General features: G+C 51.2%; 4 protein-coding genes across 4 annotated transcripts; 2 read left to right on the top strand and 2 right to left on the bottom strand.

Moving 5' to 3' along the window:
- Nucleotides 1–316: 316 nt before the first annotated feature.
- On the top strand, nt 317–5,772 carry csmB (putative chitin synthase; the record flags this gene model as incomplete). Its single annotated transcript, XM_043286796.1, has 4 exons — nt 317–618; nt 684–4,289; nt 4,348–5,621; nt 5,675–5,772. 4 exons carry the CDS (start codon nt 317–319, stop codon nt 5,770–5,772), a joined length of 5,280 nt encoding a protein of 1,759 aa, XP_043142731.1.
- Nucleotides 5,773–6,365: 593 nt separating this feature from the next.
- Aud_001295 (uncharacterized protein) lies at nt 6,366–6,842 on the top strand (the record flags this gene model as incomplete). The annotated part of the gene is made up of 1 exon (XM_043286795.1): nt 6,366–6,842. One exon carries the CDS (start codon nt 6,366–6,368, stop codon nt 6,840–6,842), a length of 477 nt encoding a protein of 158 aa, XP_043142730.1.
- A 302-nt stretch (nt 6,843–7,144) lies between these two features.
- Aud_001294 (ATP-binding mismatch repair protein PMS1) lies at nt 7,145–10,470 on the bottom strand (the record flags this gene model as incomplete). The annotated part of the gene is made up of 4 exons (XM_043286794.1): nt 7,145–10,050; nt 10,111–10,197; nt 10,272–10,368; nt 10,438–10,470. 4 exons carry the CDS (start codon nt 10,468–10,470, stop codon nt 7,145–7,147), a joined length of 3,123 nt encoding a protein of 1,040 aa, XP_043142729.1.
- A 319-nt stretch (nt 10,471–10,789) lies between these two features.
- Nucleotides 10,790–12,418, bottom strand: Aud_001293 (serine incorporator domain-containing protein; the record flags this gene model as incomplete). The annotated part of the gene is made up of 4 exons (XM_043286793.1): nt 10,790–11,506; nt 11,569–12,157; nt 12,235–12,314; nt 12,368–12,418. The coding sequence occupies 4 exons, from the start codon at nt 12,416–12,418 to the stop codon at nt 10,790–10,792; spliced, it is 1,437 nt and encodes a 478-aa protein (XP_043142728.1).
- Between the last annotated feature and the right edge of the window lie 1,014 nt (nt 12,419–13,432).

Below are 13,432 nucleotides of genomic sequence, written 5' to 3'. Positions count from 1 at the left end.
GCTCTGAAGGTGAAGAGTATCATCATCACAAATCGTTCCGCCTGTGGAATTTCGTCCCGTTCCATTCGTTCAGCGACAAGATCGCCAATCAAGACGTCAGATTTCGACGGCTTCAATCGGCAAAAGGGAAGATAATCCTTCAGTTTGGTCACTGTATCTTGGGTCTCTATCATTAGGAGAATTTCCATAATTGCCCATGCTCTGAACAATAAATCTGCGATCGTTACACCAGCCTTTTCGGGTGTCTAACCCACGGAGTTCTCAGCTACCACACTTGACTCAATTGCAGTGCCGTCTTACGGTCAAATAAGTCATCATGTCGAACAGATTCTCCGTATATTCCAGTCATTCAGCTGGCTTTTCCACGAGTGGTCCACGATCCGCACCCCAGACCTCCCAGGTGTCCACAACGACCTTGCTGAACGCACTACATGCGTTCTACAATTCCGGTCAATCTTATCAGCTAGATGCAGGGACAAGCCTGGTTGTGAATAGTTGGGCTACTGCCAGGCACACTACTCCCGATGGCCGGACTGGTGGCACCATAGATCGAGAATTAGCCATCCGAGCATGGGAGCATGCTCGAAGGAGGGCGGAGGATGGATGTATCGTACTATGGTTCGAATGATACTCCCTTCAAATATATCTCAACACTGTACGGGTGGTCGCTAACCTTTGTCCAGCTCCGCTCACCAGTCGACACCCTCCCTCTTCGAACCATTCCTTGCCGCCTTACCCTTGCCAACACCCAGCATAGCCTTTGCCGCACTAGCCGCACTCAGACCGTTCCTATCCGCGGTTACAGCATTCAACCCTTCTTATTCTCTATACTCTGCCCTTGCTGCTTCTTACACCTTCACGCTACAAGGAAGCCTCGTCGGATTGAACTTTGCACTGTCGACTTCGGGCATCAACGTGCGAAAGGGACTCTTGGATATTTCCTCGGAACCGGGATACCGTGCCTTTGACGTGTTCTACTATCTTTTGACGTCCTCATCGACGCCTGCGGAGCGGGAATTCTTAGCCCTGAAGGATCCTTCTGCGTATACACTACTCAACAGGTCAGGTACCTATTCACCTCCATCATATCTCCCGACCGCCGACGATGCTGCGGCGGCAGAGGATTTTAGGGCAGCGTTGAAGGCCATTGATATCAAAGGCGCCTCACTGCGTGGTTTACTCTCCATCCTTGCAGGCATAATCAAGCTCGGTAATGCGGCTGGCTTTCTGGTTGATCAGGAGGAGCTCGAGGAAGCATGCGATGAGGTTGGTGGATTGCTGGGATTAGATCCGGACGTGCTTCTTCACAAATGTTCCACTGAAGATCGTGAAGTGTTGATCGCGGGCATCTATGAGGCACTTGTCGACTGGGTCATCGTTAAGGCCAACGAAACTATTGCGAATGAGCTCCGGGCAAACCAGGAAGGTGATTCTGGAAGCGGATCAGCCGGCCAGTGGTCAGATGAGGACACCGTGGGTATCACGGTCGTGGATATCCCTAGGCCTGCCTTTGGTAAAGCTGTGGCATTGAGAGGAGTCTTTGATGATACCCTTGGTATCAATGCAGAGATGAAGGAGGATGGTGTTCAGATTCCCCCCGTCGGACACTCTGTACTCAATGACTTGAACAATTCCGTAGCGCAGGTCGAGCCAGATTTGGGGATTACCACTGGTCCTGCCTGGCGTGAACGGGAATATGAGCTCGACAAGAGACAGGAAGTCCTGGAGAAGGTAGGGTTAGAGGTTGATATGGACTCGTTCCTTCGGCAGTTACTGTTTCCCGTGGAAGCTGAAGGGATTACTGTCGGCAAGAGAGGGCGGTTTGACCTCATGACTACGCTGGGTAGCAGTCGTGTCTGGCACCACATCTCGATCCATCCAACTGATGATACCCCTGACTCCTTGAGCGCTGCCTCGCCCACTGCCGCCTGGTCTGCAGGTGCCGTTTCTCGCCAAATACGCGAGTGGAGACTTGCCGAATGGGCTAATCGGCGTCTCAAGCAGATGGATTTTACGGCCGACTTTGACGTGGAGGAGTTTGTCAGCCGCTATTCGCGATTGGGCTGTAGAGAAGGAAGGGACGGTGTGGAGAGCTGGTTGATGGAAAGAGGCTGGACCAACGGCGACGCCTTTGTCGGCCATCAACGAATCTGGATGCGAGAGAACGCATGGTGGGAAGCGGAGACAATGCTCGATCTCAAGCCGGATGAAACACCCGGAGCAAACTCGTACATGTACAGCGGTGGCATGCTTGACACTGGCGTGGCACAGTACGCTCCGAATCCCATGGCGGAGTCCGCCAGCCTCTTGGGCAGTCGGGATAACCTCCTCCAGAGACAGAGCATGCTGGCACCCAGTGTCGCAGGGGTTGCGAAATCCATCGCTCCTAGTATGCCGAACACCTTGAACATGGCCGGTGACTATGGTCTCGGAACCAAAGGTGACAGCAAAAAGTGGGAGAACCAACTTTACGACGGCGACGACGGCCGATACACTGGCGAACTTGATCCCGAGTTTGGCAGTCCCAAACATATCGAGAAGAAGGAAATCACTTTCGGTCGGCGCATCTGGGCAGGGTTCGTCTGGGCCCTGACCTTCTGGGTCCCATCCTTTGTCCTTCGCTACATTGGCCGCATGAAACGTCCTGATGTGCGGATGGCCTGGAGGGAGAAACTGGTTCTCGTCTTCCTCATCCTTCTCTTCAATGCCATTGTGTGTTTCTATATCATGGCGTTTGGTGACCTGCTCTGCCCGAACAAGGATAAAGTTTGGAACACCAAGGAAGTTGGATACCACCAGGGTGACAACGATTTCTTCGTCAGCGTCCACGGTAAAGTGTACGATATCAGCAAATTCTGGAGGCTCCAGCACAGTGACAACAATATCGACGTGACTGCGTCGACCATGGAGCCCTTTCGAGGCCAGAATCTGGATGCTTACTTCCCTCCCCCCTTGACTCGATTCTGTTCGCCAATGGTGACAGACCAGTCAATCAAGCTCGCCTATAACGACACGACTGCTGACATGTATTCCTATGCGAATCACAATTGTGGTCCCCTGAATTGGCCCTCAACCACCAAGCTGCACGATATCACCTGGTATGAGGGTACTTTCCTCCCAAAGATCCGTGAATACTTCAAGGGAGATCTTGTCTGGACAAGAGGAACCGTTGCGCAACAGGCCGACAGTAGCCAGCGGTACTGGGTCATTGTGAACCAAAACGTCTATGACTTGACGGATTACTTCTACACTTTGGATAGGATGAATAACCAAGACACCTACAACTTCCTACCAAAAAGTGTTACAGACCTTTTCAAGAATTATCCAGGCACTGACGTGACCGACAAATGGGGAGATACGGAAGACTTCCAGAAATCTCAGATATGTCTCGACTATGTGTTCTACAAAGGGAAAGTGGATTTCCGGGATACCCCCCGGTGTACCGTCAATAACTGGATTCTGCTTGCCTTCACCATTCTCATATGCGCTGTTGTCCTTGTTAAATTCCTTGCGGCTCTACAGCTTGGGTCCAAACGGCGTCCAGCACCGCAAGATAAGTTTGTCATCTGTCTTGTGCCAGCGTATACAGAAGGTGAAGATGCTCTTCGCAAAGGTCTCGATTCCTTGACAGCCCTACAATATGACAACAAGAGGAAACTCATCTTCGTCATATGCGATGGCATGATTGTCGGCGGCGGTAATGATCGACCAACTCCTAAGATCGTCCTGGACATCCTAGGCGTAGATCCTAAGATCGACCCCCCTGCATTGCCGGTCAAGTCTCTCGGACAAGGAAGTGATCAGCTCAATTATGGTAAGGTTTACTCTGGTCTTTACGAATACGAGGGCAATGTGGTTCCATATATTGTGGTCGTCAAAGTCGGTAAGGAGTCCGAACAAAACCGGCCGAAGCCCGGTAACAGGGGTAAGCGTGACTCGCAAATCCTTCTGCTCAACTTCCTGAACCGTGTACATCATCGTTCCCCGATGTCACCGCTGGAGTTAGAGATGTTCCATCAGATCAACAACATCATTGGAGTCGACCCTGAACTCTATGAGTACTGTCTGATGGTGGACGCGGATACAAGTGTTCGAGAAGACTCACTCAATCGACTGGTCGCTGCTTGTGCGAATGATGCACGGATTGCCGGCATCTGCGGTGAGACTAGTCTTCAGAATGAGGAACGAAGCTGGTGGACAATGATTCAAGTCTACGAGTACTACATTTCGCATCATCTGGCCAAGGCATTCGAGTCTTTGTTTGGAAGCGTGACATGTCTTCCGGGGTGGTAAGTGTGCCCGATCCGTGACTTGGTACTCATCTCAATTTACTGACGCGCTGGTTAGTTTCTGCATGTATCGTCTACGGACTGCAGACAAGGGTCGACCTCTGATTATTTCAGACAACGTCATTCGAGAATATGCGGACAACGATATAGATACCCTGCACAAGAAAAATCTATTGTCTCTGGGTGAAGATCGTTACCTCACAACTCTGATGACGAAGCACTTCCCGACTATGTCCTACAAGTTCATTCCAGACGCCTATGCCAGTACCGCCGCTCCGGAGACTTGGTCTGTCCTTCTCTCTCAGCGACGTCGTTGGATTAACTCAACGATTCACAATTTGGTTGAGCTTGCGGCTCTGAAGGACCTATGTGGCTTCTGCTGTTTCAGCATGCGATTTGTGGTACTGATTGACCTGATCGGAACCCTCATCCTTCCGGCGACCTGCGTCTACATAGGGTTCTTGATCTACCGTGTCGCCAGTCACTCCGGTCCGATTCCATATATCTCCCTCGCTATCCTGGGAGGTGTGTATGGTCTCCAGGCCGTCATTTTTATCGTCAAACGGCAGTGGCAGCATATCGGGTGGATGATTATCTACATCATGGCCTTCCCAATCTACAACTTTATCCTGCCATTGTATGCATTCTGGAAACAGGACGATTTCAGCTGGGGCAGTACCCGTATTGTCCTTGGAGAGAAGGGCACCAAGCGAGTTGTAGCAGTGGAGGATGAAGTATTCGATCCTCGGAGTATTCCTCTCCAACGCTGGGATGACTACGCCCTGGCGAACAACCTCCCAGGCCGTCGTGGCGACTATGGTGTCAACCAGGAGAAGATGTACAGCCGCTACGGAGACGAGGCAGTCATGGAGATGGATGATCTTCATTCCACCTATTCCTCTGTGAAGCCGGCATCAACCATCCTCACCGGATTTCCCCAAGGCCGGCACTCGAGTCCGTACATGCCACCTCAATCGCCAGCTCCATTTGGCGGGAACATTCCGGGCAACCGCAACTCGCATCTCTCGAGCTTTACCAGATATACCGACAACCCACACCAGCGGAATATGTCAGTGGGCAATCTCAGCCACTACCAGGATAGCCCTATGGGCATGAGTCGGCACAGTGTGGGACTTATGCAGAGTACGGACAACCTGTTGGGGGTAGCGCGCCAGAATTCACGCAGTCCCCTCGGCGGCGGCCTGAACTCGAGACCGGTTAGTGCATTCGACTTCCGGACTGGTGGTACCGGACCAGATGAAGGCGCCATCACAGAAGCGATCCGCAGCTGTCTGGCAGAGGTGGACCTGGACACGGTGACAAAGAAGCAAGGTCGGTTCCTTTCCCCATAAATCAATTGGTATTCTTCCCTAATAGCTCTTTAGTTCGTGCCTTGGTGGAACAACGGCTCCAGACGACCTTGACTGGCGACAAAAAGGCGTTCCTTGACCGCCAGATTGACCACGAGCTGGCGAACATGTGAGGTCGTTATCTCGATTATCTTTTCATCTTACTTACATTCTCGACAAAAATACTCTTCTATTTAATATGCACTGTACCACGGCAAGTGAAGCTATGTCGCAAATAACTTTTCGGTATGGGCATGCATGGCGTTTTGGGGGATTTTTTTCAAGCAGCAGCATATAGCCAGCGGTCATTGCGTATTTGGTGATGGGCTGTTAATACCAAGTCAATGCCTATACTTTTTGCATTTATGTCAGTGGATTTATGTATGTATCGAAGAGAAGGCATACCCCTGTGCCTGTGGATAGAGAGTTATTCTACATAGTCAGCCATGCCAATACACGGATTTGGAAAACATTCAACCTATCATCTTATCATCTCAATCTTGTCGACTGCAGTCAACTTCTAGTGTGGCACATGAGGTGGGGTAATCAACACATTCCAGTCTATATACTCTGTGGTATCTTGCCATATCATCAAGCACACACGCACACACACACTTATATATCATATATATATAGAGCATTCACCAACGCTATCCACTCAAACACTTCAGATCTGGTTCTCCATCATCATCATTATCATCATCCCTCTACTCACCAGCAACCAACAATGTCCACCCAACCACCACCACCACCACAACAATCATCACCCACCTCTTCACCAACGCCATCCCAACGCACCCTTGAAGCCAAAGCAGCCTTCACCGCCTCCCTCCGCTCCGCCGGCGCAAACTACGATGCCGAGCTCCGCGACCGCGCGCGCACGCTGCACGAGAATGCCGCCGCGCTAGACAAGCAGGAGGCGGAGCTGCGGCGGACGACAGCCGAGCTGGGACGGCAGAATGAGCAGTGGGAGAAGGTGGCGGAGACGGCGCGCGAGGGGCTCAAGGAGATTGGGGACGTGCAGAATTGGGCGGAGTTGATTGAGAGGGATTTGTTGGTTGTGGAGGAGATGTTGAAGGAGGTGGAGGCGAGGGAGGAAGGGGTGGGGGAGGAGCCGGAGGAGGGGCGGATGACGATGGATGGGAAGGGGAAGGGGAAGGACAAGGGAGAGGAGGGGAAGGGAGGGTGGTTGAGGTGGTGGTGATTCTTGAGTTCTTGCTTCTTGGTTGAATATCAAATACGTGGACGACGTGCGGCCTTTGCATTGTCTTCATGTTTAGGATGTCAAGTATCCGATGAAGCCTTTGATGGACGAGACGGATCATTGACTTTGGGAATAGATTTCGTAAATGATAGTCAGCTTGGTAGACTGTGGGTTATTCTGCAGTGAAGGAGATATTTCCTTCAGAATTTCTAGGACGTTATTCCGTCCTTAGGGCCTTTCATGGCATATTATATACTTCACCAAAATGATATATCCAAAAAAAGAAACACCAAGCACAGGTTCTATACCTCAGCCTCTTCATCGGCTTCTGGTGTGTTTCCCTCTTCCTCCGCGCTCATTCCCCCCGTCTCGTGGTAATAGTTCCTCCATACATCCAAGCGGTTGACCTCGGCCCGGCCGCTTTCTTCGTCTTCCTCCTCATTGTCATACAAATATTCATCCCACTCGTTCCATTGACCCAGAGTCATCAAATGCCGCATGGTTGGTCGTCCATGGGGACAATTCCATGGTTTGTCGATGGTCCCCATGTTCCTCACAACCCGGACCATCTGTGTCTGGGTTAAAGATTTGCCGATCATAATGCTGGATCGGCACGCTCGCATTGCGAACATCTTGCGGACTTTACTCGGGCGCGGGATATGGGTCTGCATGGCAGACCCGCTGCTGCTGATTGCTGGCATCTCGGATAGCAGAACAATGAGCTCTTCCAGATCCCGTACACCGAAGACAACCTCCTTGCTCAGCGGCAAGGAGATCAGCTTGCAGCGCTGGCCGATTGGCTCGTTGCCGCTGTCGTCGACCTCGATCACAAATCCGTTCTTCTCCAGCGCAGTTCGATTCTCGATTACAATCTCCTCTTCAACCGCAGTGAGGTCGAGCCGTTTGGGCTGGACAAGGCGCTGATTCTGTACCACTGTCTCAGCTTGAAGTCGCTCAAAATTGAACTTTTCGTCCGAAGCATGCTGGTCAATAATGAACAGCTCATCCCTGGACTCAGCGGAGCCATCATCCGACGACCGGGTCGCTAGGATAAATCCGAGGTTGAATTGCCCAATAATGCGCATTCTGGCGAAATCATCCTTGCTAACCGTCAGTGACAACCGTTCTTCTGCTGTCACTGCCGCAGCAGTCGCCGTGTCCTCCTGGGAATAGCCCTCGTCCCTTCTGTATGAACGGAGGCTGTGCTGAACCTTTTTCATCTGGCTCTCAATCCTTGAAAGCGACCCGTCAACGGTGCTCACCAGATGGGTTGTAGAGTCGCGATGACCAGCCCCTTTGTTCAACTTGTTCGCACGGTGGATACTATTCTCCTGAGGCAACACTGCCTTTTCTTCTGCTTGTCGAATGAGCCGCTGCACCTCGGCTTCTTCGTGTTCCTTCTTCTCCTCATCATTCATCATCTCCGCAACTGTAGCTTCGGGCCCGTTGAGCTCATCATCCGGCACCTCTGCGGAGCGATCATCCTCCAGATCGGACGGACAATATGATCGGGAGCCGTCTGCGGAGTCGCTGTCCATGATCTCTTCATCTTCCACTCTTACCTCCTCCTCAGCTTCACTGCTGCTTGCTTGCTCTATCTGCGATCCCGGGGCTGCAAAGGCCCTCATATGTTTGCCAAAGATATTAGAACGAGAGGGAGTGTGTATCCTCCTCTTGCGGTCCAAACTTCCACCGGTGGAATCAATTGATCCTCCCGTCCTTTTCCTAGGTATTCCGCTTCCTACCATGGACGTAATTGTCTTGTTGCCAATGGTGATAGTGGCAACTTCAGCCGGTACACGCCTGGGTCGCATTCGATCGAAGGCGTTCTGTATGACATTGGGTGTCTCGTCGAGTAGATCTGTTTGAGTTGAAGAGATGTGTTGTTGACAAAGCTCAGAATCGGCCTGCGGCGTAGACTGCTCTATGACGTTCTTCGGTGACTCTTGTTCCTTGTCTGGCGTATTAGGAAGTGGGGGAGTTTCACGGGAGGGTGTGCCACCCTCTGAAACGAATAATTCACCGTCAGCCGTCCCGGTCAAGGATTCAGCCCGGCCGGCAGGGGTTTTCGGCGCTGCAGTTGAAACCGGTTGCTCAGACTCATCTCTGCGGACAGGAGACGAGGATGGAGTCACTCGTTCCTGTGGTGAACCAAGGTTACTCAGAAAGCTTTTCAGCTTCGCCTGGGAGCCCAGCGGACTCGATTCCGTGTCCTCTTCATCAGCGGGATGGTCTGGCTCTCCTCCGGCCGTAACCTCCTCGCCTGAAACCCGGCGAGGGGTAGCTGCCTGCAATATCCCCAACTGCTGTTTCGGAGCAGGTTGCTTATGGCCAGCTATTTGAGATTGAGGGACAGTCTGATCAGTCGCTTCGAACATTTCCGTAAGAGACTGCTTAAGGGAATCGATCAAGGCTCCCGCATCATGCAGCAGAATTGTACGTTTATCAGGGGACACATTCACATCATAGGCATTCGTGTCCATATGGAAGTCTGCAAAGACGAAGGGAGACTGCGACACATTGAAAGACTTGTAGACCTCATTGAACGCCTTTGCAATTTGCGGCAGACCACAGGGGCGGGAATTCACAAAGAACATCTGACGATCGGGCGTCTGCCTTCCTTCACCAAATACCGGACGAGAGATGTGCCCTTTGACCTGGATTGTATGAAGCCCCCCTTCAGCTGTCCGCCTTCCGGCAGCGGAAGGCTCAAATTCCAAGGTCAAGTCGAGCGGGATGAGTGCCAGCAGAGTCTTCGCGCCGTAGACATTCGCAATATTCTCCTTTGTAGTCTGGTTGCCATTCGTTGAGAAGGCCACCACATTCCGATTCTTGCCCACCGTGTTCCGGACGCTGAAGCGTACCCCCGTGCTAATACAAGCATAAGCATGGAGCAGATTCAAGACCTTCCCATACTCTCTTTTGATGTTCTTTTCCAACTCCCTGCGGCGGACGGGAAGTTTCTTGAACAAACCCTCCACCGAGGATGTTGTGCCCTTTTGGCCAGCGACTATTTGAGTCTTCGACAGCTTCCCCGATGTTTCGAATTCCAGCTTAGTCGCCTTGGGAGCTTGATTAGCTTGGGCCGTGACGATGCGGAAATCGGCTAGAGCGCATAAGGACGAGAGGGCTTCGCCTCGGAAGCCGAAGGTGTGTAAGCGGGATAGATCCTCGTACGACGAGAGTTTCGACGTGTAATGTTTCAGAGCTGCCAAAGGTGAGCAATAATTCTCAGTTAGACTGAAATCTCTACCAAGGGAAAGCTCACCGACGTTCTCGTAGTTCTCCGGCGATATTCCACTTCCATTGTCTTGTACCTCAATCGAGTCCAGCCCGTTGTTCTTGAAACGGACCTCTATGTCCAGGAAAACAAGAGCGTGTCAATATGCTATCGCATGGCATATCTTTGATGGTTATCTATGATCCTACCGATTGATGTTGCGCCAGCATCGAGACTGTTTTCAACCAATTCCTTCACAACGGAGCACAAATCAACGATCACCTGACCGGATTGAATCTGGTGAACCTGAACGCCAAATGGGGAGGTTAGCCAACCGGACGCTCTTCCGTTAGAAATGAAGAAATTTGAGCATACCGAGCGGGCCTCGATGGCCTTGATGGTCGCCATATTCATCCCATGGTGGCGCCAGTTAGATTGACGCGGGGATATGCGCGTCCCTCGGCCACTTCTACGCGGAAACTACGCGGAGTTCGTTATCAGTGGCTGATAAGCCATCAATGTTTCCCCTTCATGGCTAAGTATCGACGTGCGACTACAGAGATTCCAAGTTTGCCTACAGTGGGGATCCGACAAAATGATATCTGACTATTCTCTTCTTGCATCTAACGCTCGAAAACGATCAACGATGAATCAATTCCTCTGCTCACACGCCAAACTCCCAAACGAAATCATTCAATTGACGAATGAGGAAGCAACATCATTCAACCTAATAGATATCGAAACGATCGGGTAGAACGACGGGGGCAATCAAAGTCCACAAGTAGATCGCATAGCACACCCAAGCGCTGATGATCTTCACCCAGCTGGCCCAGTATGTTCTGCCCACCGGTGCGAAGTCCTCTGTGGTCTCAGGATCCAGACGCTGGGTCAGTAGGGTAGCTACCCACGTCGTAGCCAGGAAAAATATAATGTGGAAAAGAGAGTAGTTGTATTGTGTCGAGCCCGTCTCGTCGTCCTGGGTATTATACTCATCAGACTCATCGTCACTCTCGTCCAATGCACTAGCCGGCAAACTACCGCTCTCCACAGCAGCACGAAGAGCCTCGGCACGCATCTCACGGCGACTGGGCTGCTGAGTGACGAGGCCATGTTCGTTGTCGTCTGTTCTCAACTGCGCGTACTGGCCATGGCCGGCTTGAGACCCTAACATAAGACTTTGGGTGGCGGCACGGGTGGTGGTATATGCGATAGTTGCCATAGTGACAATAGCGCCCACAACGACGGTGGCCGTTCGTGTGCCTCGGGCGCGGATCAGAGGGTTGCATTGGCGGTCATCAGGCTCCATCGAAACGGCAGACATGGTCAAGTACGTGCAATAAACCGTCACCATTGCCGCTTGCGCCAACCCAGCCCGAGAATTATGTTCCTGCACCACAGGTTGAACGGACACAACCGAGATGATGAGAAAGACGATGAGGTTGATCTGTAAAGTCATATGAGTCGAGAGTTCATGGGAGTCTTCAGGTCAGTTGGGGGGATACTCACCGTAATAGCTGCTTGATTCATAGAGCAATGTTTCTTAGCAAAGAACACGTACATCAGGACGGTCATCGCAATCGATGCAATGTACATGCCAAGCGTTGAGCCTATGAGCAGTCCGCGCCACAGCCGAGAATCATTGTCCTCAATTTTCTGCAGGCAGAGTTCAGCCCACGAGTGCGCCAGATCCACCAGAAGAATGAGTCCAAGAAGGAGGAAGAGCATCGCACAGAAGAAAGCGATGTAGTGACCGTATACGAGGAAGAATGACTCCGGGATGAAGAAGGACGTCACGACCAGGGCAATCCATAAGATGACCTTAGGGCCCCAGAAACCATTTTGCAGAACAGCCCGACCATTCCTGGACGATTTCACGCCAAGCAACATAAAAGCGAGAATGAGATGGAAGAGGCCGAGACCGAAGTTGATACGATGTACCGCCACCCAACCATGACACTCTTTCCCGTCACATCGTATTTCCATGTAATCTAGTGTCATATGCTCCAACTTCTTCAGCGCCCAGGGTGTGAGCATTATCCAGGAAACGATCGAGTTAATCAAGAGAATGAATGCATAAGCGATTCTTGTCATCATACTGTTTGGTTCGGCGAACGAGCGTTAGCAACTCGCTGATCTCAGTCTTTTGAACGGAATTCAACACAGGATTATTACCTATTCTGAAACTTTCCACACGCACTGCAAACCGCCGAACATGTTGCGGCTCCACAACACGAAGTTGCGACAGTGATGAGCTACTCGATGTGTCAGTGTACTTATCTGAAAGACACCACAAGTGACAACGTACCGCACTGGCGCTGGGGATAGCCAGCAGAGGCAAGGACAATAGAGCTCCCATGTTGTCGTAGCCTTTGAGACTGTATTAGGTGTCCCAAATTGAATATGGCCTTCAAACCGAAGGATAAGACGAAGGGGTGTGATGCAGCTCGAGGTGGCTGCGATCAGGCGGCTGGAATTGGAGAGGATGCCGCTATCGTCATTGCGCATCAGGTGACCGCCTTTTACACTAGTTGCCTGAGGCCACAATGAGTCATGTGATAGTACACGTAAGCTCCGGTATTGGAGATAACGTAATCAACCACCGAGCGACGAATACCCCCGAGCGACGAATTTCTCCCTGGGTCAACCACTTCCTTTCTTTAATGCGTTCTTTTATCATCACCACTATTAAAAATGCCTTTATCTCAAGAAAATCGGATACAAATGGCAATTGCAGCCATTAAGAATAAAAAAATTAAGTCAGTACTAAGCGCTGCAGAGACCTTTAGCGTGCCTGAGCCTACCCTTCGCGCTCGCCTCAATGGAAGAAAACCACGCTCAGAAACACGTGCCAATGGCCATAAATTAACAGCTCTGGAAGAAGAAGTTCTTACCAAGCGTCTACTAGATGCAGATAAACGGGGCTTTTCAATTCGACCAGAGTTCCTACGTGGAATGGCGCAGATATTACTCCATGAGCGTACACAGGATCCTACCGCAACCATTGGTGTCAACTGGGCATATAAGTTTATTAAACGCCATCCAGCCCTTCGCACACGATATAACCGGAGGATTACATACCAGCGTGCAAAGCAGGAGGATCCAAGGGTTATAAAACAGTGGTTTACAACTGTGCATGAGGCTATTCAAGAATACGGCATCCATGAGGATGACATCTGGAACTTTGATGAGACTGGCTTTGCAATGGGACTCTGTACAACTTCTAAGGTTATCACTGCAGTGGATCGCAGTGAGAGACCCCRTACTATCATTCAGGGTAACCGCGAATGGGTTACAATAATTGAATGTGTGAGCTCAAAGGGGGTTTCTATACCACCAGTGGTTATCTTAAAGGGGAAAGAGCAACAGGCTA

Source organism: Aspergillus udagawae (assembly GCF_001078395.1).
Source record: "Aspergillus udagawae IFM 46973 DNA, scaffold_1, whole genome shotgun sequence".
In the NCBI taxonomy this organism is placed as follows: domain Eukaryota; kingdom Fungi; phylum Ascomycota; class Eurotiomycetes; order Eurotiales; family Aspergillaceae; genus Aspergillus; species Aspergillus udagawae.
This window is presented reverse-complemented; position numbering and strand designations above follow the sequence as displayed.